We start from the raw sequence: 25,351 nt of genomic DNA on the forward strand, positions 1-25,351 counted from the left end.
CAAACTTACAAGCTTTTGCACAGCAAAGAAAACAATAAGAAAAAAAAAACAAAAAGACAACCTATGGAATGGGAGAAAATAGTTTCAAATGATGCAAATGACTAGAACTAATCTCTAAAATATACAAACAACTAATATAACTCAATAGCAAAAAACCCAAAAACCAAACTGCAAAATGGGCAAAAGACCTGAATAGACATTTCTCCAAAGATATACGGATGGACAACAGGCATAGGCACAAATGCTCAACACCACTGATTATTAGAGAAATGTAAATCAAAACTACTATGAGGTACCACCTCACACTAGTCAGAATTACCACTGTTAACAGGTCAACAAATAACAAATGTTGGTGAGGGTGTGGAGAAAAGTGTACCTTCCTTCACTGCTGGTGGGAATGTAAATTGGTACAACCAGTATGGAAAACAGTATGGAGGTACCTCAGAAAACTAAATACAGAACTACCACATCACCCAGCAATCCCACTCCTGGGCATATATCTAGACAAAACTTTCCTTAAAAAATACACATGCACCTGCGTGTTCACTGCAGCACTATTCACAATAGCCAAGACATGGAAACAACCTAAATGTCCATCAACAGATGAACGGATTAAGAAGATGTGGTAAATACACACAATGGAATATTATTCAGCCATAAAAAGAACGAAATAACGCCATTTGCAGCAACATGGATGGAACTAGAGACTCTCATACTAAATGAAGTGAAAGAGAAAGTGAAAGAGAAAGACAAATACCATATGATATCACTTATGGTATCATGTATGCGGAATCTAAAATATGGCACAAGTGAATCTATCTACAGGAAAGAAACAAACACATGGACATGGAGACCTGACTTGTGTTTGCCAAGGTGGATGGGGAGGGAGTAGGATGGAGTGGGAGTAGATGCAAAGTATTGCATTTGGAGTGGATAAATAACGAGATCATGATGTACTAGTCACTTGTGATAGAACATGATGGAGGGTAATGTGAGAAAAAGAACGTACATATATATGTATGACTGGGTCACTTTGCTGTACAGTAGAAATTGACACAACATTGTAAATCAACTACAATAAAAAAATTAAAAAATGTCCCTTTAAGTTTTTATAAATACAGTAACTCCTATTTATCTGGCAGTCTTATTTTAATTTTCAACATATCCCTTCTGCTTTAGCTCAACACAGTATTCTTCCACAAATTTTCTTGTGTTATTTTGTTGGTGTCCTCAAGACCGCGACTACATTCAATGACCTACTAGGACATCTCAGAGGATTTAGCATATAATCATACTCGGAGCCATGATGAATAAATAATGTTATACTAACTATGGAAGGATACAAAGCATAATCAGCAAAGGGAAAAGGAACATGAGGCAAAGCTCAGAGGAAACCAGGCGTGATATTACAAGAGTTCTCTCTCAGTGAAATCACATAGGTTGTGCTTCACTCCTCTAGCAATGAATTGTGACAACATGTATGAAATATTGTTGGCTAGACTCAGATTCAGTGACAAAGGTTTTTATTGGGAGCTGGTCATATAGGCATTCCTGGCCTAACATACACCAAGATTTAAGACTCTTAGAAGGAAAGCTCACATTCCCTATAAATATTGTTTGCACAAGCATTTTAGGTACAGTAAGCCACAAAGTACCTAAGAGAATGGGGGGAATCCTCCAAAAATTTAAGTTCTTATACTCTAGCCTTTCTAGAAGGACTTTTTTTTTTCCTTTTTTTTTTTGTCTTTCGAGGGCCACACCCATGGCATATGGAGGTTCCCAGGCTAGGGGTCTAAGTGGAGCTGTGGCTTTCGGCCTATGCCACAGCCACAGCAACACCAGATCCAAGCTGTGTCTGCGACCTGTACCACAGCTCATGGCAATGCTGGATCCTCTAGAACTTTCTTGAAGGACTTTCTAAGGGTAAGAGTCTCATGCCTGGTTTGTTAATTCTTTTTGTGCACAATGGTGAATACCAACTTTGAACTATGAAAACAAATCAGCTGATCATATACTATATTAAAAGTTAAATTACCTATGATGCTTAAAAGTCTTACTTTAAAACTACATTTATACTCTAAAATTATCTAATGGGGTAATATTCAGACAATAGTTCAGTAGAGAAGAAAGATAATAGAGGAATAATAGTTAACACTTATGGTCTAAAAAAGAAATAAAAACTGTTAATAGAGAATTATTTATGTAAAATCATTGATAGACCAATTTGGGGTTATCTGGTTACACATATGTTTCTTTTGTGGGCATACACAGAGAATCAATTTTCCTTTGTCTATGTATATGATACAGAGTCTTGCTATATGGTAAGTGCACAAAGACATGCCAAATAAATGAATGAATGAATACCTTCTTTTCTTGATTTGTTTTCAGAAGTGATTTGAAACCAACTTCTGCAGGAAGCCTTATTTAATTTTCCTAAGTTCTAACTGGTAACTATCTCTTTTATATGCACTGGGCCATATTAAATTTCAATACACCTTCTACCTTCTGTCAAATTATTTCATGAGCAATTCATCTTCTATATCAGAATGTAAGCCAAGACTACATATGAGATGACTAAAAGGAGTTCACAAATATGAAACTATTTTGGTCAATTAAAACAATAATTCTGTTATACAAGTCTTAGACTCACCTCTGTTGAAGAATGTGCTAACCAGAAAGCAAAAGAATGTTGAAGCGATGGCATAACACACAAGAAAAACAAAGATGAAACTATAGTCACTGTAGAGGAAGACTTGCTCATTGAAAATCTACAACAAAACAATTGTGACATCATGTAAAGTACACGATAGTGGCATACAAACACAAGGGAAGAGGGAGAAAATAATGGCCCTAATGAAATGATCATACTGCTCCGTGACCAAAACTCAACTGAGATAGAAAATTAACTAAGTAACTTACATCTTACAGAAGGATTTAGGTTTTTCTCAGAGATTTGGCAGCATCTTAGTTTCATACTGAAGAAAAAGTTTCATACTGAAAAAGCCGTTTTTCATCCTCTTGGCAACATGAAACCAGTCACACTAAAATTATCTTTTCCTTTTTCAAATGATAGCCATACGGGTTATCAACTAGAACTAAGATGTCAGAAATAAGAGCCATTTACCTAGATACAGCCATGAAACAGTTGAAATGTAGTTACTAGTGTGACTGAGAGGCTGAACTTTTAGTTTCACTCAATTTTAGTTATTTTTGTTTTTGTTTTGTCTTGTTTTTGGCTGCACCCACAGCATGAGGAAGTTCCTGGGCCAGGGATCAAATCTGCACCACAGTTATGACCTGTGCCACAGCGGCAGCAACACCGGATCCTTAACCTGCTGCACCACAAGGGAACTTCCTGAATTTTAGTTATTTTTAGTTTAAATTAGAAAACTGAAGCTGTGTCAACTACAGATCGACTATTTCTAATGAAAATATAGCATACGAATTGAGATGTGCTGTAAATATAAAACACACACTGGAACTTGAAATACTTAGTACAGAAAAGAATGTAAAATATCTCAATTTTTAAACTGGTTAGTTGCATAATGAAATGATATTTTGTACATACTTGGCTAAATTAAATATATATTAAAATAATTTCACTTGTTCTTTTTACTTAAAATTTCTATTAGCTAATAAAAATTTAATATTATGTATGTAACTTACTACATTTCTATAGCATAAAACTGAACACTTGCCTTGGCAAAGAATAACACACATATGGAACAGATAATGAAGATATAAAAAAGGAGGAATGTGAATAAATAGGCAGTCCAAATCATCCAGTTTTTAAGTCCAATTGTGAGCTGGTACTCCTGTAGGAAATTCAATACAAATCAAATATTACACATAACAGCAATTCATAATATTTTCACATATATTTTAATTCAACTCCTATAAAGCTTATTTAAGTGGGTACTATCTCAATTTATGAACGAAAAAAAAATCAAGGCTCAGAAAGTTACATGTGTTGATCAAAAGTATGCAGTTAGTAAGGGCATCTCTGGCATTAAAATATTTTTCTCTTGAGTTAAGAGATTTTTTTTTTCAATACTACACCTAGTATTGGACCAAAATGGAAAACATTTCAAATTATACTTTGAAATACTGAGATTAAGATCCCTTTTCCATTATACTCTTCTTTGAGGGATATTAGAGAAATGTATCTATGTTATTTTTAAAATTCACCTGTAAGTTAGAAGTCAGCTGTACTTCTTACACTTCTTCCTTGTAGGCAATGTGTCTTCTTCCTCCATCTAGTTGCTTTTAAGATTTTTTTTGTCCCTGATTTTCAGTGGTTTGAATATATATCTAGGGGTGTGTGTGTGTCGGCGGGGGGACTTACCCTGCTTTGTAGTTCCTGAGCTTTCTGGATATGTGTTTTGATGTCTCTCAATTCTGGAAAATTCTCTGCCATTATCTCTTAGCTCATCTTGCCTTTGGGATTCCAATTATATACACGTTATATCATTTGATACTGTACTGTCTTTTTTGGATGCTTTCTTCTAGATCTCTACATTTTTTCTTTTTGCATTTCAGTTTGTATAATTTCAACTGTCTTATTCAAATCTTTGATTCATTCCTCATCAGGGTCAAGCCTACTGGACCTCTTTACTCTTGTCAAGTAACTTCACAAGAGGTCAAATTACTTGAGAAAGCCCACAGGTTAGTTCCTACAGGCTTTGCCTGTGTCATTTCCTCTTATGATCTAGCTACATACACCTCCTGTATAACATTATAATAATTCCTAGCTGTCATCATATCTCTATTCTGAATCCCATGAAGCCTTCTAGTGATTTTAGAAAGTAGTGGTGGTCTTAAGCATCCTGGACACATTTCCTTCCTCTCAGAGCCTTAAATTATTAATCAGAATAATTTGAAATTCCTTACCTTATATTTCTAACACTGGTGCTTTATCTGAGCCTAATTATTCATTTGCCTCTTTGGACTATGTCTTTTCTTAATTTTTGGTGTTCCTTACAATTTTTTGTTGAAACACCAACATGTTATCTAGGGCAGCAGATATCAAGGTAAATAGGATTTATTTTAATTTAGCCAGGAAGTGAGTTGTGGTTGAAATCCACTGTTACTCTAGGTACCAGAAACAGCAAATTCTACTAGTGACCTTGCGTTGTCTCCCTCCCTGCCCTCAGTTTTACCTTTCCTGCTGCTGCCCACAGAGAGCTTGCTTCTGAAAATCTTCCAGCTTGGAAAAGTCATGCTTCCAGCTCTGTATTTGTTGTTACTGGGATGTAATGTGCTGCTATGGGGTATAACCAGCTACCCAATAATGCTGAATATGCAGAGATAATCCAACTCTCCAGACAACAGAGCTCTATGGGCTTAAAAATATCTTTACAGAAACTTTATCAGAAGATAAATGGAATTACCTTCAATCTACTTTCCTTTTCCCAGACAATGAATCGCATGATGGAAAGTACAGTTGGAGCAAACATGAGTATGAACATCAAAGGTAAGAAATCACCAGTGAGCAAAAATAATCTGTCTTGAGGATGAGCTGGGTATGGATATCTCTGTACAAAGATGCTGATGCCATCAAATAGCGTCTCTTTAGCACTGCTATCATGATAGAGCATGATGGCCTTATCTAAGGCATGCTGTACAGCCAGGAACCCTTCTCTAATGTACCCTATGAGATAAAACAAACATTGCGAAGTAAAGCGGGCTAAGTAAAGCGGGCTAAGGAACAGCTCAGACATACAAAGAACAAGACAACGGCGGTCAGCCATCGCTTGTAACATTCAGAAACTAACTTTACTGTTGTATCAAGGCCAACTGAACATAATTACTCTGAGAACCTAGCACAGATGTGACATACAAATAAGGGCTAGTTTGTCAGATCAATCTGATTCGTATCTTCCCCAAATTAAATTACATTTAATGAAAGTGATAAGCTTCCTAAATGCAATCCATATTTACAAAAAGTATGCAGATTTAATCAAATATTGGAGAGAGAAAGACTTGGATATGTAAAATAAGAAATGAAGCTCACAAGGACGGAGCCATTACAATGAGAAATAGAGTACGGTCTCCAAGAAAAATTGTTTTACTGAAACAAAGTAATCCATAAAACTAAAAGGCACCTTAGGATTTATTTTTTTCATTCATTTGTTCATTCGTTTATATTGAAGTGTAGTTGATTTAGAATGTTACGTCAATTTCCGCTGTAAAGCAAAGTGACCCGGTCATACATATATATTCCTTCTTTTTCTCATACGATCTTCCACCATGTTCTATCCCAAGACACTGGATATAGTTCCCTATGCTCTAGTGTGGGACCTCATTGGTTATCTATTCTAAATGTAACAGCTTGCTAACCCTCAAATCCCCATTCATCCCCCTCCCCCTCCCCTTCCTAGGTAACCACAAATCAGTTCTCTATGTCTGTTTGTTTCTGTTTCTATAGATAGGTTCATTTGTGCCATGTTTTAAATTCCGGATATAAGTAATATCATATGGTATATGTCTTTCTCTTTCTGACTTCACATAGTATGAGAATCTTTAGTTCCATCAATGTTGCTACAAATACAATTATTTCATTCTTTTTTACGGCTGAGTGGTATTCCGTTGTACAAAAGTACTGCATCTTCTTAATCCATTCATCTGTTAATGGATATTTGGGTTGTTTCCACGTCTTCGCCACTGTGAATTGCATTGCAATGAACACAGGGGTGCATGTAACTTTTTGAATATAGCTTTGTCCAAATATATGTCCTGGAGTGGAGCTGCTGGATCATATGCTAGTTTTATATTTAGTTTTCTGAGAAAGCTCCATACTGTTTTCATTGTAGCTGTACCAATTTACATTCCCACCAAGAGCAAATTCCCACCTTTTCTCCACATTTTCTCCAGTATTTGTTATTTGTAGACTTGTTAACAGTGGCCATTTTGACTACAGTGACCACTGTAGTTTTTATTTGCATTTCTCTAGTAATTAGTGATGCTGAGCATCTTTTCATATGCCTGTCTCCTTTGGAGAGATGTCTTTTTAGGTTTTCTACCCATTTTTTGATTGGGTTTTTGTTTTGTTTTATTTTGTTTGTTTTTTGTCTTCTAGGGCCACACTCACAGCACATGGAGGTTCCCAGGTTAGGGGTCCAATTGGAGCTAAAACTTCCGGCCTATGCCACAGCCACAGCAGTGCCAGATCCAAGCACTGGACCTACACCATAGCTTACGGCAATGCCAGATCCTCAACCCACTAAGCAAGGCCAGGGATCGAACCTGCAACCTCATGGTTCCTAGTCGGATTCGTTTCCACTGCACCATGATGGGAACTCCAGGTTGTTTGTTTTTTTATTGTTGAGTTTTGGGGTTGTTTGTATATTCTGGCGATGAAGCCTTTGTCATTTGCATCATTTGCAAATGTTTTCTCCCATTTTGTGGGCTGTCTCTTCATTTATTCCTAGGTATTTTATTCTTTATGATATGATGTTAAATGGGATTTTGTTTGTTTTTTGCCTTCTAGGGCCACACTCACAGCACATGGAGGTTCCCAGGTTAGGGGTCCAATTGGAGCTAAAACTGCCGGCCTAATTTCCTAATTTTCCTAATTTCTCTAATATTTCATTGTATATAAAATGCAAAATATTTCTGTTTATTAAAATTTTGTATCCTGCAGTAATACCAAATTCATTGATGAGGTCTAACAGTTTTCTTATAGTGTCTTTAGGATTTTATATGTATAGTATCATGTCATCTGCAAATAGTGACAGTTTTACTTCTTCTCTTCCAATTTAAATTCCTTCTGTCTCTTTCTCTTCTCTGATTGCCATGGCTAGGTCTTCCAAAATTAAATTGAATAAAAGTGCCGAGAGTGGACATACTTGTCATGTTCCTAGTATTAGCAGAAAGGCTTTCAGCTTCTTACTGTTCAGTATGATATTAGCTATGGGTATGTCATATATGGCCTTGTTTATGTTGAGGTGGGTTCCCTCTATGCCCCTCTTATGGAGAGTTTTTTTTTTTTTAATCAAAACTGGATGTTGGACTTTGTCGAAAGTATTTTCTGCATCTATTGAGATCATCATATGGTTTGTATACTTCCCTGTGTTGATGTGCTTATCTGATTGATCTGTGGACACTGAAGAATCCTTGTATCCCTGGGATAAATCTCACTTGATCATGGTGTATGATCCTGAATATAATTGGATTCAGTTTGCTAATTTTTTTTGAGGATTTTTGTAACTATGTTCAACACTGATCTTGGCCTGTAAATTTTCCTTTTTGTGTGATATCTTTGGTTTTGGTACCAGGGTGATGGAGGCTTCATAGAATGTAATTGGGCATGTTCCTTCCTCTGCATTTTTTGGAAGAGTCTGAGAATAACAGGTGTTAACTCTTCTCTGAATGTCTGACAGAATTCATCTGTGAAGCCATCGGGTGCTAGGCCTTTTTTTTTGGAGGTTTCTGAATCACATTTTCAATTTTAGTACTTGTGATTGGTCTATTTATATTTTCTTTTTATTCGTGGTTCAGTCTTAGCAGATTGTACCTTTGTAAGAAACTGTCCATTTTTTCCTAATTTGTTCATTTATTTGCCATACAGCTGCTTACAGTAACCTTTCATGATCCTTTGTATTTATGTGGTGTCAATTAACTTGTTCTTTTTCATTTCTAATTTTACTGATTTGAGCCCCCCCAAGGGGTTTTTTCCCATGATGAGTTTGGCTGAAAATTTATCAGTGCTATAGCTCTAGGGTGGGGCTCTGCAGCCCTAGGGTAGGAGCTGCTCCCCAGCTTGTTCCTAGGCAGCATCTGCTCCTGCCCTAGCTCCTGGAGCTGCAGCAGGTGGGGTCCTGCAGCCAGAGCACATGCAGGGAACAAGGCTGTCATGTAGTGGATCCCACCCCTTCCTTCAGCATCCCCAAACGTGGTGCCTGGTCTCCAAGATTATCGGTGTTTCCTCGGCTTACACCTTCAGATATGATCACCCCAGACTCTAGTCACTCCAGGCTCTTTCTGCATGGCCAATCCTAGTTTTTTCTGGTGTAGCCAGCCCCAGATCTCTCTATGGGTCTGATCTCCAAAGTCCAAATTTTAGTTCCCAACTCCTGCTTGTATCAGCATATGGTTGGGATGGTAGCATATCCAGGGCAAGTAACACTGGGTTTTTTTGGGAAGACGTTCCATTTTAACTGCTTCACACCAATTGCAGTGTTATCCTGCAATCCTCTAAAGTTCCTCCTCTGTCCTGGCTCATCTCGCTACTGGTGGGGAAACTTCCCAGGGTGCAGGAGCTTTTCTTTCCTGATCTCCTAGGGGAGCAGGTCCAATTCTGCTTCTTTTTTCATTTTCTCTCTTTTTTCTTCTTTCTTTGTCTTACCCCATTTTGAGAAGGTTTTCTTGCTCTAACAGAATCCTGAGGTCTCTTGCCAACATTCAAAAAAATTTTCTGTGCGAATCATTCCATAGGTAGAGGTAGATGCATTATTGATGTATCTGTGCAAGCAGGTGAACCTCACATCCTACTACTCCCCATTTTCTCGCTTCCAGCTTAGGATGTAATTTACTTTTCTTTTACTAAATTTTTTTCTACTTGAAAAGTACTTTTACATATCTGGAGTCTTGAGGATTGGTACAATAAGTAAGAACTAAAGAATAACAATTATTTCACAGATTTAGGTCAGGGAGGCTGTTGCACTAAATGAAGTATAGCTGATTTACAATAATGTGTTCAGTGTACTGATTCAGTTACCTTTTCTCAGATTATATTCCAGTATAGGTTATTATAACATATTGGATATAATCTCCTGAGCTATACAGTAAATCTTTGTTGCTTATTTATTTTATGTATAGTAGTTACTCAATTTTTAAGGTTGGAATTCAGATAATTAATTTTACATTTTTCTATTTTCTCATATGAACACATAAAATTATAGTTCTTCCTAGGCCACTGCTTTGCTTTAGCTGTATCAACGGAATTTTCCTCCCAAATCTTAATATGTCATGTTTTCTTCATTATTAAAGTTAAAGCATTTTAAAATTTCTTTTTTTTTTTTTCGTCTTTTTAGGGCCACACCCGTGGCATATGGAGGTTCCCAGGCTAGGGGTCTAATCAGAGCTGTAGCCACCAGCCTATGCCACAGACACAGCAATGCCAGATCCGAGCCACATCTGCAACCTACACCACAGCTCACGGCAACACCGGATCATTAACCCACTGAGTGAGGCCACGGATTGAACCCACAATCTCATGGTTCCTAGTCGGATTCCTTTCTGCTGTGCCATGACGGGAATTCTAAGCATTTTAAAATTTCTTTGTGACTTCTTTTTTGACTCAAGGATTATTTAGAAAGGTGTTGTTTAATGTCCAAATATTTGCATTTTTTCTAATTACCTTATTGTTATTGATCTCTAATTTAATTCCATGGTCATTGGAAAGCAAACTCTGTATGATTTTGGTCTTTTTAGTTTTAATGGGATTTGTTTCATAACCCACTGTAAGAATTATCCTGGTGAAAATACCATGTGCTCTTTAAAAAAAAATATGTATTCTTCCACTGTTAAGTATTTGTTTTACAAATGTTAATCAGTTTAGGGAAACTTAAAATATTATTCGTATCACCTACTTTTAATATTTTTTCTGTTTAGTAGTTGTAACAGTTGCTGAAAGAAGGATATGGATACTACCCAAAGCAATCTACAGATTCAATGCAATCCCTATCAAATTACCCATGACATTTTTCACAGAACTAGAACAAACAATCCAAACATTTATATGGAACCACAAAAGACCTAGAATCGCCAAAGAAATCCTGAGAAACAAAAACCAAGCAGGAGGCATAACTCTCCCAGATTTCAAGCAATACTACAAAGCCACAGTCATCAAAACAGTGTGGTACTGGTACCAAAACAGACAGACAGACCAATGGAACAGAATAGAGAATCCAGAAATAAACCCTGACACCTATGGTCAATTCACCTTTGACAAGGGAGGCAAGAACATAAAATGGGAAAAAGAAAGTCTATTCAGCAAGCATTGCTGGGAAACCTGGACAGCTGCATGCAAAGCAAAGAAACTAGAACACACCCTCACACCATGCACAAAAATAAACTCCAAATGGCTGAAAGACTTAAATATACGACAGGACACCATCAAACTCCTAGAAGAAAACATAGGCAAAACACTCTCTGACATCAACATCATGAATATTTTCTCAGGTCAGTCTCCCAAAGCAATAGAAATTAGAGCAAAAATAAACCCATGGGACCTCATCAAACTGAAAAGCTTTTGCACAGCAAAGGAAACCAAAAAGAAAACAAAAAGACAACTTTCAGAATGGGAGAAAATAGTTTCAAATGATACAACTGACAAGGGCTTAATCTCTAGAATATACAAGCAACTTATACAACTCAACAGCAAAAAAACCAATCAATCAATGGAAAAATGGGCAAAAGACCTGAATAGACATTTCTCCAAGGAAGATATACAGATGGCCAACAAACACATGAAAAAATGCTCCACATCGCTGATTATAAGAGAAATGCAAATCAAAACTACCATGAGATACCACCTCACACCAGTCAGAATGGCCATCATTAATAAATCCACAAATAACAAGTGCTGGAGGGGCTGTGGAGAAAAGGGAACCCTCCTGCACTGCTGGTGGGAATGTAAACTGGTACAGCCACTATGGAGAACAGTTTGGAGATACCTTAGAAATCTATACATAGAACTTCCATATGACCCTGCAATCCCACTCTTGGGCATCTATCCGGACAAAACTCTACTTAAAAGAGACACGTGTACCCGCATGTTCATTGCAGCCCTATTCACAATAGCCAGGACATGGAAACAACCCAAATGTCCATCGACAGATGATTGGATTCGGAAGAAGTGGTATATATACACAATGGAATACTACTCAGCCATAAAAAGGATGACATCATGCCATTTGCAGCAACATGGATGGAACTAGAGAATCTCATACTGAGTGAAATGAGCCAGAAAGACAAAGACAAATACCATATGATATCACTCATAACTGGAATCTAATATCCAGCACAAATGAACATCTCCTCAGAAGAGAAAATCATGGACTTGGAGAAGAGACTTGTGGCTGCCTGATGGGAGGGGGAGGGGGAGGGAGTGGGAGGGATTGGGAGCTTGGGCTTATCAGACACAACCTAGAATAGATTTATAAGGAGATCCTGCTGAGTAGCATTGAGAACTTTGTCTAGATACTCATGTTGCAACAGAAGAAAGGGTGGGGGAAAAATGTAATTGTAATGTATACATGTAAGGATAACCTGACCCCCTTGCTGTACAGTGGGAAAATAAGAAAAAAATTATAAAAATAAAAAACAAACAAGAAAACAAACAAAAAAAAGAAGGATATGGATATCTCTATGATTGTGGGTTTGCCCAATTCTCACTTTAATTCTGCCAGTTTTTGTTTCATATATTTTGAAGCTCTGCTATGATGCATACACGTTTATATCCTCTTGAACAACTGACCCTTTGTCTTGAAATTTATTTTATCTGATGCATATAATTAGTTCCAGACACTATATGGGTACTGTCTTTAATCAAATTTTGGACTCTTTCAGCCATTTTTCTACATATTATTTTTTCCTACCCTTTTCTTTCTTATTCTTCAAGGACTCTAGTTATACATATTATTAATATATAATTAAACATTTAGTATTTCCCTACATTTCACTGAAACTCCATTTTAAATTTTTTGTTTTTCAGATTGAGTATATTTTATAGTTTCAAGTTCACTTATTCTTCTGTCATTTTCATTTGGCTATTAAATCTGTCTTGTAGTTTCCAATTTAAGGCTTTATGCTTCATTCTTTTTTATCTTTTCTATCATTGTGCACTTAATTTCTTTTATTTCATTGACAATAGTTATAGAGCCACCTTAAACATCATGTCTGCTAGTTCCATAATGGGTCTTCTTGGAGTCTGTCTCAGTTAATATTAAGACATGGTACACAAAACTACTGTAATAGTAATATAATATTGCACTGATAGTGTAATGTAATTGATGTATACAATATAGAGCCTAATAGTGAAAAAAAAGAATTTCAGGACAGATTATTTTAAATAGTTTTCAGAAAACTGCCTTATTCTATATGGAGAAAAATGATACTGACTGCCTAAATAAGACATATACAACTTTTTTTTTTTTTTTTTACTTTTGGTATTTTTCCATTACACATGCTGCCCTTTTGCCATGAAGGGGTTACTCCCTGTGCTAAAGTGAGCCCTGAATCCTGAAAGCATTCAGTGGGATTTTCTTACTTGGGTATACACATTCTATCTGTTGATTATCATTATTATTATTATTTTTTGTCTTTTTAGGGCTGCACCTGGCGCATATGGAGGTTCCTAGGCTAGGGGTCTAATCGGAGCTGTTGCTGCCTGCCTACGCCACAGCCACAGCAACGTGGGATCTGAGCCACTTCTGCAACCTACACCACAGCTCACAGCAATGCCAGATCCTTAACCCACTGAGCGAGGCCAGGGATTGAACCTGCAACCTCATGGTTCCTAGTCGGATTTGCTTCTGCTGTGCCACGACAGGAACTCCATATATAAATTTGAAATCCTCATGGATTAACATTCAAATTGTAGACAGAAAAAAAGAAGAAACAGTAGGAAAATATTTCTGAACTTCTAAGTAGGGACAGACTTCTTAAACAATGCCAGAAGAGCCACATGGCAAAAATGATAAATTATATATCAGAGTAATGATTTCTATTCAATAAAGGGCAGTATAATAAAATAAAAAATTGGAACATACAATCTTAACATTTGGAACCAACAATATATCTAGAATATACATAGACTCATCAACAACTGCAAGTTTTAAAATACATACGTAAATAAAGTTTGTGTTACTTATTTGAAACTCTTTTATGGAGGAACTGCTGTTTCTAACCTTCTTTTTCTATTGAAGTATAGTTGATTTACAGTATTATATTACTTTCAGGTGTACAATATAGTGATTTTAGTGATTGCACTCCGGTATTTTTAGAGATTTTTACTCCATTATAATTTATTATAAAATAATGGCTAGAACTCCTCACTTGTACGATATATCCTTGTTGCTTATATGCTATATATATAGTAGTTTGTATGTCTTAATTCCATACCCCTATCTTAGTGCCCTCTCCCCTTTGGTAACCACTAGTTTTCTTCATCAGTCAGTTTTTGTTTTGGCATATATATTCATTTATTTTTTACATTCCACATATAAATGATACCACACAGTATTTATCTTTCTCCCCCTGACTTATTTCACGAAGCATGATATACTCTAAGTTCATCCATGCTGCTAATGGTAGAATAGCACTTTTTACGGTTGAGTAATATTTCATTATGTTTATGTGTGAGTGTGTGTGTGTGTATTTATGACATCTTTCTTTTTTTTTTTTTCACTTTCCATCTACCTTTCCCCATGTTAACACATTTCTTTTTTTTTATTATTATTATTTTCCCACTGTACAGCAAGGGGGTCAGGTCATCCTTAGATGTATACATTGCAGTTACAGTTTTTTTCCCCCACCCTTTCTTCTGTTGCGACATGAGTATCTAGACATAGTTCTCAATGCTATTCAGCAGGATCTCCTTATAAATCTATTCTAGGTTGTGTCTGATAAGCCCAAGCTCCCGATCCCTCCCACTCCCTCCCCCTCCCATAAGGCAACCACAAGTCTCTTCTCCAAGTCCATGATTTTCTTTTCTGAGGAGATGTTCATTTGTGCTGGATATTAGATTCCAGTTATGAGTGATATCATATGGTATTTGTCTTTGTCTTTCTGGCTCATTTCACTCAGTATGAGATTCTCTAGTTCCATCCATGTTGCTGCAAATGGCATTATGTCATCCTTTTTTATGGCTGAGTAGTATTCCATTGTGTATATATACCACTTCTTCCGAATCCAATCATCTGTCGATGGACATTTGGATTTTTTCCATGTCCTGGCTATTGTGAATAGGGCTGCAATGAACATGCAGGTGCATGTGTCTCTTTTAAGTAGAGCTTTGTCCGGATAGATGCCCAAGAGTGGGATTGCAGGGTCATATGGAAGTTCTATGTATAGATTTCTAAGGTATCTCCAAACTGTTCTCCATAGTGGCTGTACCAGTTTACATTCCCACCAGCAGTGCAGGAGGGTTCCCTTTTCTCCACAGCCCCTCCAGCACTTGTTATTTGTGGATTTATTAATGATGGCCATTCTGACTGGTGTGAGGTGGTATCTCATGGTAGTTTTGATTTGCATTTCTCTTATAATCAGCGATGTGGAGCATTTTTTCATGTGTTTGTTGGCCATCTGTATATCTTCCTTGGAGAAATGTCTATTCAGGTCTTTTGCCCATTTTTCCATTGATTGATTGGTTTTTTTGCTGTTGAGTTGTATAAGTTGCTTGTATATTCTAGAGATTAAGCCCTTGTCAGTTGCATCATTTGAAACTATTTTCTCCCATTCTGTAAGTTGTCTTTTTGTTTTCTTTTTGGTTTCCTTTGCTGTGCAAAAGCTTTTCAGTTTGATGAGGTCCCATGGGTTTATTTTTGCTCTAATTTCTATTGCTTTGGGAGACTGACCTGAGAAAATATTCATGATGTTGATATGACATCTTTCTTATCCATCGTCTACTGATGGACACTTGGGTTGCTTCCATATTTTGGCTCTCATAAACAGTGCTGCTAGGAACACTGCAGTGCACATGTATTTCTGTATTATAGTTTTCATTTTTTTCAGATATACCCAGGAGTGGGACGGTTGGATCCTATGATAATTCTATTTTTAGCTTTTTGAGGAATAATACTGTGGCTGCATTAATTTACATTCCCACCAAAAGTGTACGGGGTTCTATTTTATCCACATTCTTGTCTGAATTTGTTACTTATAGACTTTTGATCATAGTCTTTCTGAGAGATATGAGGTGATAGCTCATTGTTGTTTTGATTTACATTTACCCAATAATTAGTGAGGTTGAACAATCTTTTCATGTGCGTGTTGGCCATCTGTTCTTCTTTGAAAAACATGTCTATTCAGATCTTCTACCCATTTTTTTTGATTTGGTTGGGAGTTTTTTGATACTAAGTTATATGATATCTTTGTATATTTTGGATATTAACCCTTTGTATGTCACATCATTTGCAAACTTTTTTTTTTCCTTTCCCTATGTTGTCCATGCATTTTGATGTTTTCCTTTGCAGTTCAAAAGCTTTTAAGCTTCATTATGTCCCATCTGTTTATTTTTGCTTTTATTTATTTTGCCTTAGGAGACAGATCCAAAAACATTTGCTACACTTTACGAGAAAGAGTGTCCTGTGTATGTTCTCTTCTAGGAGTTTTACGGTTTCAGGTCTTACATTTAGGTCTTTAATCTGTTTTGAGTTTATTTCTGTACATGCTGTGAGGAAATGTTCCAATCTCATTTCTTTTTTACAAGAAGCTGTTTGTTTTCTCAGCACCACTCACTGAAGAGGATGTCTTTTCTCCAATGTATATTCTCGCCTACATAAACTGACCATAGCTGCATGAGTTTATTTCTAGGCTCCCTACTCTGTCCCACTGATCTGTCTGTTTTTGTACCAGTTCAATTCTATTCTGATTACTTTATCTTTGTCGCATAGTCTGACACCGAGCGCATGATACTTCCAGCTTTACTCTTTTTTCTCAAGACTGTTTTAGCAATTTGAGGTCTTTTGCGGTTCTATATAAATTTTAGGATTATTTGTCCTACTTCTGTGAAAAATGTCATGGGACTTTTGATAGAGATTGTATTAAATATGTACATATTAAAAGCTACATATTTAATCTTTGGAGAGTATGGCCATCCTAACAGTATTGATTCTTCTCATCTGAGAGCATGGGACATCTTTTCTTTTCTCTGTATCATCTTTAATTTCCTTCATCAAGGCTTTATAGTTTTTACAGTGTTTTTATAAAGCTCTTTTCTGGGATGGGATTACTGTTTTTAATTTTTAAAATATGAAAAAGCTTCTTTTGTGGTGATAAAACTGAAGCATCAAGTATAGTTGCTTATTCCTACTTTGATTCATGTAGTAGATACTTTTCTACTCACTTCCCTGTCAATACTGCTTAATCCTTGTACCCTTATTTTATTTGTTCACTCCTCCTTAATTTGAATGTTACTAAGCATGCAATCCTTCATCCTCCCTACTCTTTATAACATTTCCCCACCAACAGTATGGTATTAAGGACACCTAAGGGTATACTCAAGAAACATGCCACCCCAAATCAAGATGTGAAATGACAAAATAAAATGCAGACATCTAAAGCAAAAAATGCATTCTCTGAAATATCCTGATCAATTACATAACTTGTGAAATACAGGCCACAGTCTTCTTTGTTCAGCAATAGTATAAAACAAAAATTTTGTGTTCGATATAAACAGACACCAAAAATAAACTATGAGTGTCACCACCTGGAGATATGTATCTACTACCATATTATTTCTTTTATTCATGCTAAATATTCCCATGTGTCTGTCTCTCATAAAGAGCTCACAGGAGAAATTTCATACTCTTCCACTTTACGTGCTAGGCATTTAACGACCTGTTGGCCTCCTAGTTTCACCTCTACTAGCCTCTTGCATAAACCTCTACGTGAGCTATAATAAAAGGCAGACAAACAAAAGGCCATGTAGTTTCCTGAATGCGGCATCCTCTCTTGCATATAGCCTCACTTCCACTGTGTGGACTAATAATGCTCACCCACCTCCATCTAGCCATTTCATATAGGTACCTGTAGATTCAGTGTAAATTCTTTTTCAACAGACTTCGTAAAGACTATTTTTAGTCATCGTGTAATAGGTTCATCTATTGTCTTACTGGTTATGCTATTTCCATTTTTTGTTGCTAATGCTAGAATGCGCATAGATTTTTTTTTCTCCTACTGAATATCTGCTAAAGATAGAAATCTCAAGATCGTTGGTAAACCCAAATTCCACATGAAGGGCTTTTCAAGACAATATGCAAAATAAAAATTTCGGTTAAAAATTACCATCACAATTTAAAAACTTTTAGATCAAATCAATAGAATTATAGATACACAAAGGCAAACAATGCCAACAAATTAAAATGTATGTGTTTGGAAAGCAGAACACTAAATCACAACTACATAAAGATAAATATATTGATATAAGAATGGAAAGCATGCTATCCATCTATACACACAGAGATGTTCGGTTTACCAAATATATGTGATTAAAAAGTAGTTTGGGTATAATATAAATTTAATTTAAAAATTAACACAAAGCACTGGGAACTATGTCTATTCACTTATGATGGAGCATGATAATGTGAGAATGTGTACATGTATGTGTAACTGGGTTACCATGCTGTACAGAGAAAAAAAAATTGCATTGGAAATAACAATTAAAAAAAATTAACACAAGTTAAAAATAAACTGATTTTCTATATAGGTATGTATCCACATGTATACATATATACACATGTATATACATTTATATGTGTATTATATGCACACACACATATTAGTATGCAACTGCAATAACACAGTAAGTATGCATAAGGATCTGCTCACCAGGACTTCCTCCATCCTGATAACTTGGGTTCCGGGGTCCTCCAGAGGGAAAATTAGGAAAAAGTAAGGATGTTTTCCAGCCTTGCCTGTCTGGCCAAAGGACAGTCCTCTCTATCCCAGAAAAACGCAGACGATATTTTACCTAGAAGTAGCAATAGGAAACAAACTATGTTTAAAATGGAAAAAAAAATGAAAAGCAAATATTAGAAATAAAGGAAACTAAGTCCAGGTGGGAAACCAGGTGACTTGAAAGATGAGACTCATCTGATGTCAAAGTGATTCTGAATGTCTGGAAATGACAGTGAGTCCAAGCACAACAACATATGTCCAATAGCATCTACATTTGAGGTTCTCTCAAAATGCATACGGTTCATAAAAACAAGATATACGTATGTCCCACAAAGATATACAAAGCTTCTCGTTGTCACACAATGAAATACATGCAAATTAGAGCTACAGAAATATCTTTTTAAACTTTCACACTGGAAAATTCAAAAATTTAACAACATATTCTGCAAGTCAGTAGACAAACACACTTTAATATAGTGTTTGTGGGATGAAAAATGGCACAACTATAATGGAGAATCTGGCAATGTTTTACAAAACTGCTTGTGCATTTGTTTGATTCAGCAGCCCTACTTTTCAGGAACAGACCTGGAATACATATAAACAGTGTGAAAAAATGCACAAGTTTGTTGTAACATTACTTGGGGTGGAAGTAGAGTGTACTGGAATTAATCTAACTGTTCATACATAAGGGACTGTATAAATTATGGTACCTCTACACAATACAGAGTTTTACATCTGCTCAAGGTATCATCAAAAAATAGAAAGCATACTAGGTAACTCAAAGGATAAGACAACTCTAAGGTATCAGCTACTGAGAGAAGGAAGCAGCCACTGGTCATACGACTAAGGGAACAAAAGAGTTTGGAATTATTAAACATTATAGGCTTGGATGAGAGATTCTGTGGGCTGAAAAATCAAACCTCTGAGGAATAGGGCACAAGTCGGCTAGTACTCTGTCTCAGAGCTTGAAAGAAGGAATTTTGGAACGAAGACCCAGACTTCTGAAAGGGAGCCCCAGGTGCCTAGGGCTGGTTATCTTTTAGAGGCTGTGCTGAGTCTGATTTTGAAAAGTATTAGGCAAGGTGCAAACTGTATTTGGCTGCCATGGGAAGAAACTGCCACTGCTAAAAAAAGAGGTGGTACTCAGATGTCATTCACAGCAACCATAAGCAGATAGGAAGCTAACAGAAAAGTCTACGTTCCCTCCCCTTTCCTCAGTCTTGCCTCTAGTCTGCATCTAGAGCCCTTTATAAGCAGAATCCAACATAGAGCTGGCTGAAAAAAGCAGAAATGTGCTACAGCATCAAAAAGCAGAGTACAGAGGAATGGATTTATGGTTCAAAAAGAAATAAACTTAATGAATGACCAGTGTGTTCTGTACATAAAAAAGGCAAAATGAGGTATGCATATATAATTTATACTATGCATACATTTAAGTTTGAATGCATATATCTATATACATTTGCATACATTTAATATCATATACTTTATATTTATCTAACAATATATTTAATTTTTGGATATACTGCAAAGTAAGTTAGAGACTTCAGTACACATCTACCAGATAGTTCAGAATTTAGTAGAATTCCATATTTATTTATACTTATTTGAGGAGTTCAGAATTTACTAGAATTCCATATTTATTTATACTTATTTGAGGAGTTCAGAATTTACTAGAATTCCACATTTATTTATACTTCTTATTTGAGGTAACACATCAATAAAATGCACAAATCTCAACTGTCCATTTCCTTCACTGTACATTAGTTTTGAAAAATGCATAGCTATTGTAACCCAAACTACTGTCAAGATAACCATTACCCTCATTCCAGAAAGTTCTCTCCTGCACGTTCCCAGTTGATCCTGATCAAAATCAGAGATACAATTTTTCTGATTTCACCACAGATTAATTTTGCCTGTTGTAAAATTTTATATAAATGGAATCAAGTCATATGGTACCTATTTGCATAAGGTTTCTTTTATTAAACATCAGGATGCTTCTGAAACTCACAATTTTTATTTTTAGTAGTTAATTACTTTTTGTCACTGAGCGATATTCCATGGTATGAATACAACGGAACTCACTAATTCTCTCACTGATGGTTAGCTGACCATTTCCAATTTTTCGATACTATGAGTAAAGCTGCTATTTTCTGCAAAGCACTTTTTGGTGAAAATGTTTTTCTTCTTAAAGGTAAATTTGTTAAGGTGCAACTGATGGACCATAGGGTAGGTGTGTGTTTAGTTTTATTTGAACAAACAAATTGGCAGACATTTTTCTAACCCCATCACCACATTTTACGTTCCCACCAACAGTACCTTCACATCCTGACCAATATTTGATACTGTCAGACTGTAATTTTAGCCTTTCTGCTGGGCAAGTAGTAACATCTCACTGCAAACTTTTTTGCACCTTTATGGTCATTTGCATATATCCTTTGGAAAACTGTCTAAATATTTGAAATTTAGCTGCTTGGTTTTTTTTTAGTATTTTTGTTTTATTTTTCCTTTAAAAACAGGTGTAGAGTTTATCGTTGGAAACATAGTACAGCATGTGGGAGAGCACACAGAGAATTGGTCTATTTTTTCTGAGCAGTAGGTCTCAACAACGGGCTTAAATATTCAGTTAGGCACACTACACGGATCCGGTGTCATCTGGACTTTGTTGTTCCATTTATAGAATGCAAGGGCAGTAGATTTCTCATACTTCTTAAGGGCTCTAGGATTTGTGGAATGCTAAATAGGCCCTGGCTTCAACCTAAAGTCACCATGTACATTAGCCCCTATCAAGAGTCAGCCTGTCCTTTGAAGCTTTGAAGCCAGGCACTGATTTCTCCTCTCTAGCTATGAAAGTCCTACATGGCATTTCTTTCCAATAAAGGATTTTCATCTACATGGAAAAATCTGTTAAGTGTAGCATACCCGCATTAATGATCACAGCTAGATCTTCTGGGCAACTTTCTGCAGCTTCTACATCAGTACTTGCAGCTTCATCTTGTGCTTTTATGTTATAGAGATAGTTTCTTTCCTTAAACCTCATTAACTAACCTCTATTAGTCTCAACCTTTGCTTTTGCAGCTTCCTTACCTCTCTCAGCTTTCACAGGGTTGGAGAGATTTAGGGCTTTGCTCCAGATTAGGCTTTGGCTTAGAGGAATGTTGTGGCTGAGTTGACCTATCCAGACCATTCAAACATTCTTTTTTTTTTTTTTTTTGTCCTTTTGTCTTTTCTAGGGCTGCACCCGCAGCATATGGAGGTTCTCAGGCTAGGGGTTGAATCAGAGCTGTAGCCACCAGCCTACACCAGAGCCACAGCAACGCGGGATCCAAGCCGCGTCTGTGACCTACACCACAGCTCACGGCAACGCCGGATCCTTAATCCACTGTGCGAGGCCAGGGATCAAACCCGCAACCTCATGGTTCCTAGTTGGATTTGGTTACCATTGAGCCACGAAAGGAATTCCTCAAACATTCTTCACATCAGCAATAAGCTGATTTGTGAGTTCACTGGAGTAGCACTTCCAATTTCCTTCAAAGACTTTTCCGATGCATCCATGACTTGGTTAACTGTTTGGTGTTAAGAGGCCTAGTTTTGGCTTATCTTGGCTTTCAACATGACACACTCACTAAATTAATAATTTCTAGGTTTTGATTCAAAGTGAGAAATGTGTACATCTTTCTTCACTTGAAAGAACACTATAAGGTTATTAACTGGCCTAATTCTGACATTGTTGTGTGTCAAGGAACAGGAATCCTGAGAGGGAGAGAAATGGGGTAATAGCTGGTTGATGGAGCCCAATTATTAAGTTCACCATCACAGATGGCTCGCAAACAGGGTGGCAGAGTAGAAGGACTCAAGTGCACCTCCTCTCGAGAAAACACCAAAAATCACAAAAACTGCTAAATAACCAACAATAAAATAGACCGGAGGCTACCAAAAAAGATATACTACACCCAAAGACAAAGAAGAGGCACAATTAGGAGTTCCCATCATGGCTCAGCAGAAACGAATCTGACTAACATCCATAAGGATGCAGGTCTGATCCCTGACCTTGCTCAGTGGGTTAAGGATCCAGCATTTCCATGAGCTGTGGTGTAGGTCACAGATGTGGCTCAGACCTTATATTGCTGTGGCTGTGGAGTAGGCGTAGGCCACCAGGTATAGCACCGATTTGACCCCTCGCCTGTGTGGCCCTAAAAAGAAAAAAAAAAAAAGCCACAATGAGATGGAAGGAGGGGTGCTTTGGGGACATAAGCAATCCCATACCAGCTGGGCGGGGCAACCCACAGACTGGAAAATAATTATAGCACAGAGGTTCTCCCACAGAAGTGAGAGTTCTGAACCTCATGTCAGGTTCCCCAGCTTGGGGGGTCTGGTGTTGAAGGCCAGCAGGGATTGAGTGCAAGAGCTCCACAGGTCTGGGGGAAACAGAGACTCCACTCTAGTAGGGAACACACAAGTTACCATGTGCGCTGGATCCCAGGGCAAGCAGGGACCACATAAGAACATGGGCTAATCCTACCTTCAATTCTTGGAGGGTCTCCTGGGAAAGCAGGGGTCAGCTGTGGCTCAATGTGGGGCAGGACACAGGAAGTGGTGGTCCCAGGAAATAATCACTGGCATGACTACCCTGGAGGCCACCACTTTGGGAAAACCTGACCTCACACACCAGTGTTGAGAAGCCCCAGGCCAAAAAACAAATATGTGGGAACACAGCACCACCATCAGCAGACAGCCCGTCTAAAGTCCTAACACACAGCCATCTCTAATTACATTCAGCAACACAGCCCTGACATCCAGAGGGACAAAAACCAGCTCCATCCACCGTGAACAGACAACAGTCCCTCCAATCAGGAAGGCAGCCACAAGTCCCTGATCAAATTCATCCACCAAAGGGCAGAAACCAGAGTCAAGAGAGGCTAAAACCCTACAGCCTGCAGAAAGGACACCACAAACACAAAAGGCTGGATAATGTGAAAAGGCAGATAAATACGCTCCAGATGAAGGAAGAAGACAAAAACCCAGAAAAACAGCTAAGTGAACTGGAGATAAGCAGACTACCTGTAAAAGACCTTAGAGTAATGCTAGTAAGGACAATCAGACATCTGGGAAAAAGAACCTGAAGCAAAGACTGAGAAAGTATGAGAAATGTTTAACAAAGAAATAGAAAATTTAAAGAACAATCAAGCAGAGGTGAACAATGGAATAACCAAAATGCAAAATACACTAGAAGGGAGTAACCATTGAGTCTCAGGGGATTAAGAACCCGACATTGTCTCTGTGAAGATGCAGGTTCAATCCCTGACCTTGCTCAGTGGGTTAAGAATTCAGTGTTGCTGCAAGTGTGGCATGGTTCCCAGATGGAGCTCAGACCTGGTGTTGCTGTGGCTGATGCACAGGCCATACTGCAGCTCCAATTATACCCCTGGCCCAGGAACGTCCATATGCTGTTAGTCCAGCCTTAAAAAGGAAAAAAAGAAAGAAAAATACTATGCTATAAGAAATCAATAGAGGAATCCATGAGGCAGTGGAACAAATAAGTGAGATGGAAGACAGACTGGTAAAAATCTCTGACATGGAACAGAATAAAGAAAAAATTGAAAAGAAATGAGTCTAAGAGACCTCTGGGACAGCACTAAATGCTCCAACACTTCCATTATAGAGGTGCCAGAAGAGAGAAAGAAAGGGCCAGACAGAGAGAATATCTGAAAAGATAACAGCTGAAAACTTCCCTCTCATGAGAAAGGAATCACTCCCTAAAGTCCAGGAAGCACAAGTCCCATATAGAATCAACACAAGGAGAAACAACCCAAGGCACGTATTCATCAAAGTGACCAAAATTAAAGACAAAGAGGAAATATTGAAAGAAGCAAGGGAAAAAGAACAAATAAAATACAAAGGAGCCCCAATAAGGGTAGGAGCTAATTTTTCAGTAGAAACACTGCAGGCCAGAATGGAGTGGCGTGATATACTTAAAGTGATAAAAGGAAAAAACCAAGAGCCAAAAATACTCTACCCGGCAAAGCTCTGTCAGATTTGATGGAGAAATCAAAAGCTTTATAGATAAGCAAAAGCTAAGAGAATTCAGCACCACCAAACTATATTTTTAAAAAATATATGCTGAAGGAACTCTAAGTGGAAAAGAAACAAGAAACAAGAAAAGAAAGAAACAAGAAAATTGCAAATGAGAAGGCTCACCAGGAAAGGCAAATACGGTAAAAATGGAGGAAATCATCCACACAAAAAATATATCAAAACCAGCAATCAGAATTCCCCTTGTGGCACAGTGGAAACGAATCTGACTAGGAACCATGAGGTTGAGGGTTCGATCCCTGGCCTTATTCAGTGGGTTAAGGATCTGGCATTGCCATGAGCTGTGGTGTAGGTCGCAGGTGTGGCTCAGATCCTGCATTGCTGTGGCTGTGGCCTAGGCCAGCAGCTATAGCTCTGATTAGAACCCTAGCCTGGGAACCTCTATATGACACGGGTGCGGCCCTAAAAAGCAACTTATAACAATCTTGTGCATGTGTGTGTGTATGTATATGTGTGTGTGTGTGTGTGTGTGTGTGTGTGTGTGTGTGTGTCTATATGTACACACACATCGAGAGAGAGAGGGAGACTACTATATAAAACCTCATGGTAACTGCAAACCAAAAATCTACAAAAGATACACAAAAAATAGAAAGCAATCCAGGAGTTCCCGTCGTGGCGCAGTGGTTAACGAATC

General features: G+C 37.4%; 1 protein-coding gene across 13 annotated transcripts in view; it reads right to left on the minus strand.

Annotated features, from left to right (window-relative positions):
• ABCA16 (ATP binding cassette subfamily A member 16) overlaps positions 1 to 25,351 on the minus strand; it is a 223,369-nt gene that overhangs the window by 179,550 nt on the left and 18,468 nt on the right. For 12 of the 13 annotated variants that reach the window (XM_085017369.1, XM_085017368.1, XM_085017370.1 and 9 more), the window contains 4 exons: positions 18,556 to 18,697; positions 5,391 to 5,650; positions 3,699 to 3,815; positions 2,651 to 2,768 (listed from right to left, as the gene is read on the minus strand). In XM_085017369.1, the coding sequence (XP_084873495.1) occupies positions 2,651 to 2,768; positions 3,699 to 3,815; positions 5,391 to 5,650; positions 18,556 to 18,697 (637 nt within the window). The remainder of the gene's footprint in view (positions 1 to 2,650; positions 2,769 to 3,698; positions 3,816 to 5,390; positions 5,651 to 18,555; positions 18,698 to 25,351) is intronic. The other variant, XM_085017373.1, reaches the window with a different exon arrangement.

Source organism: Sus scrofa, chromosome 3 (assembly GCF_054392235.1).
Source record: "Sus scrofa isolate SSC_HxYL_T2T_F1_AM1 chromosome 3, Sscrofa_HxYL_maternal_Yorkshire_Landrace_v2.0, whole genome shotgun sequence".
Taxonomy (NCBI): Eukaryota; Metazoa; Chordata; class Mammalia; order Artiodactyla; family Suidae; genus Sus; species Sus scrofa.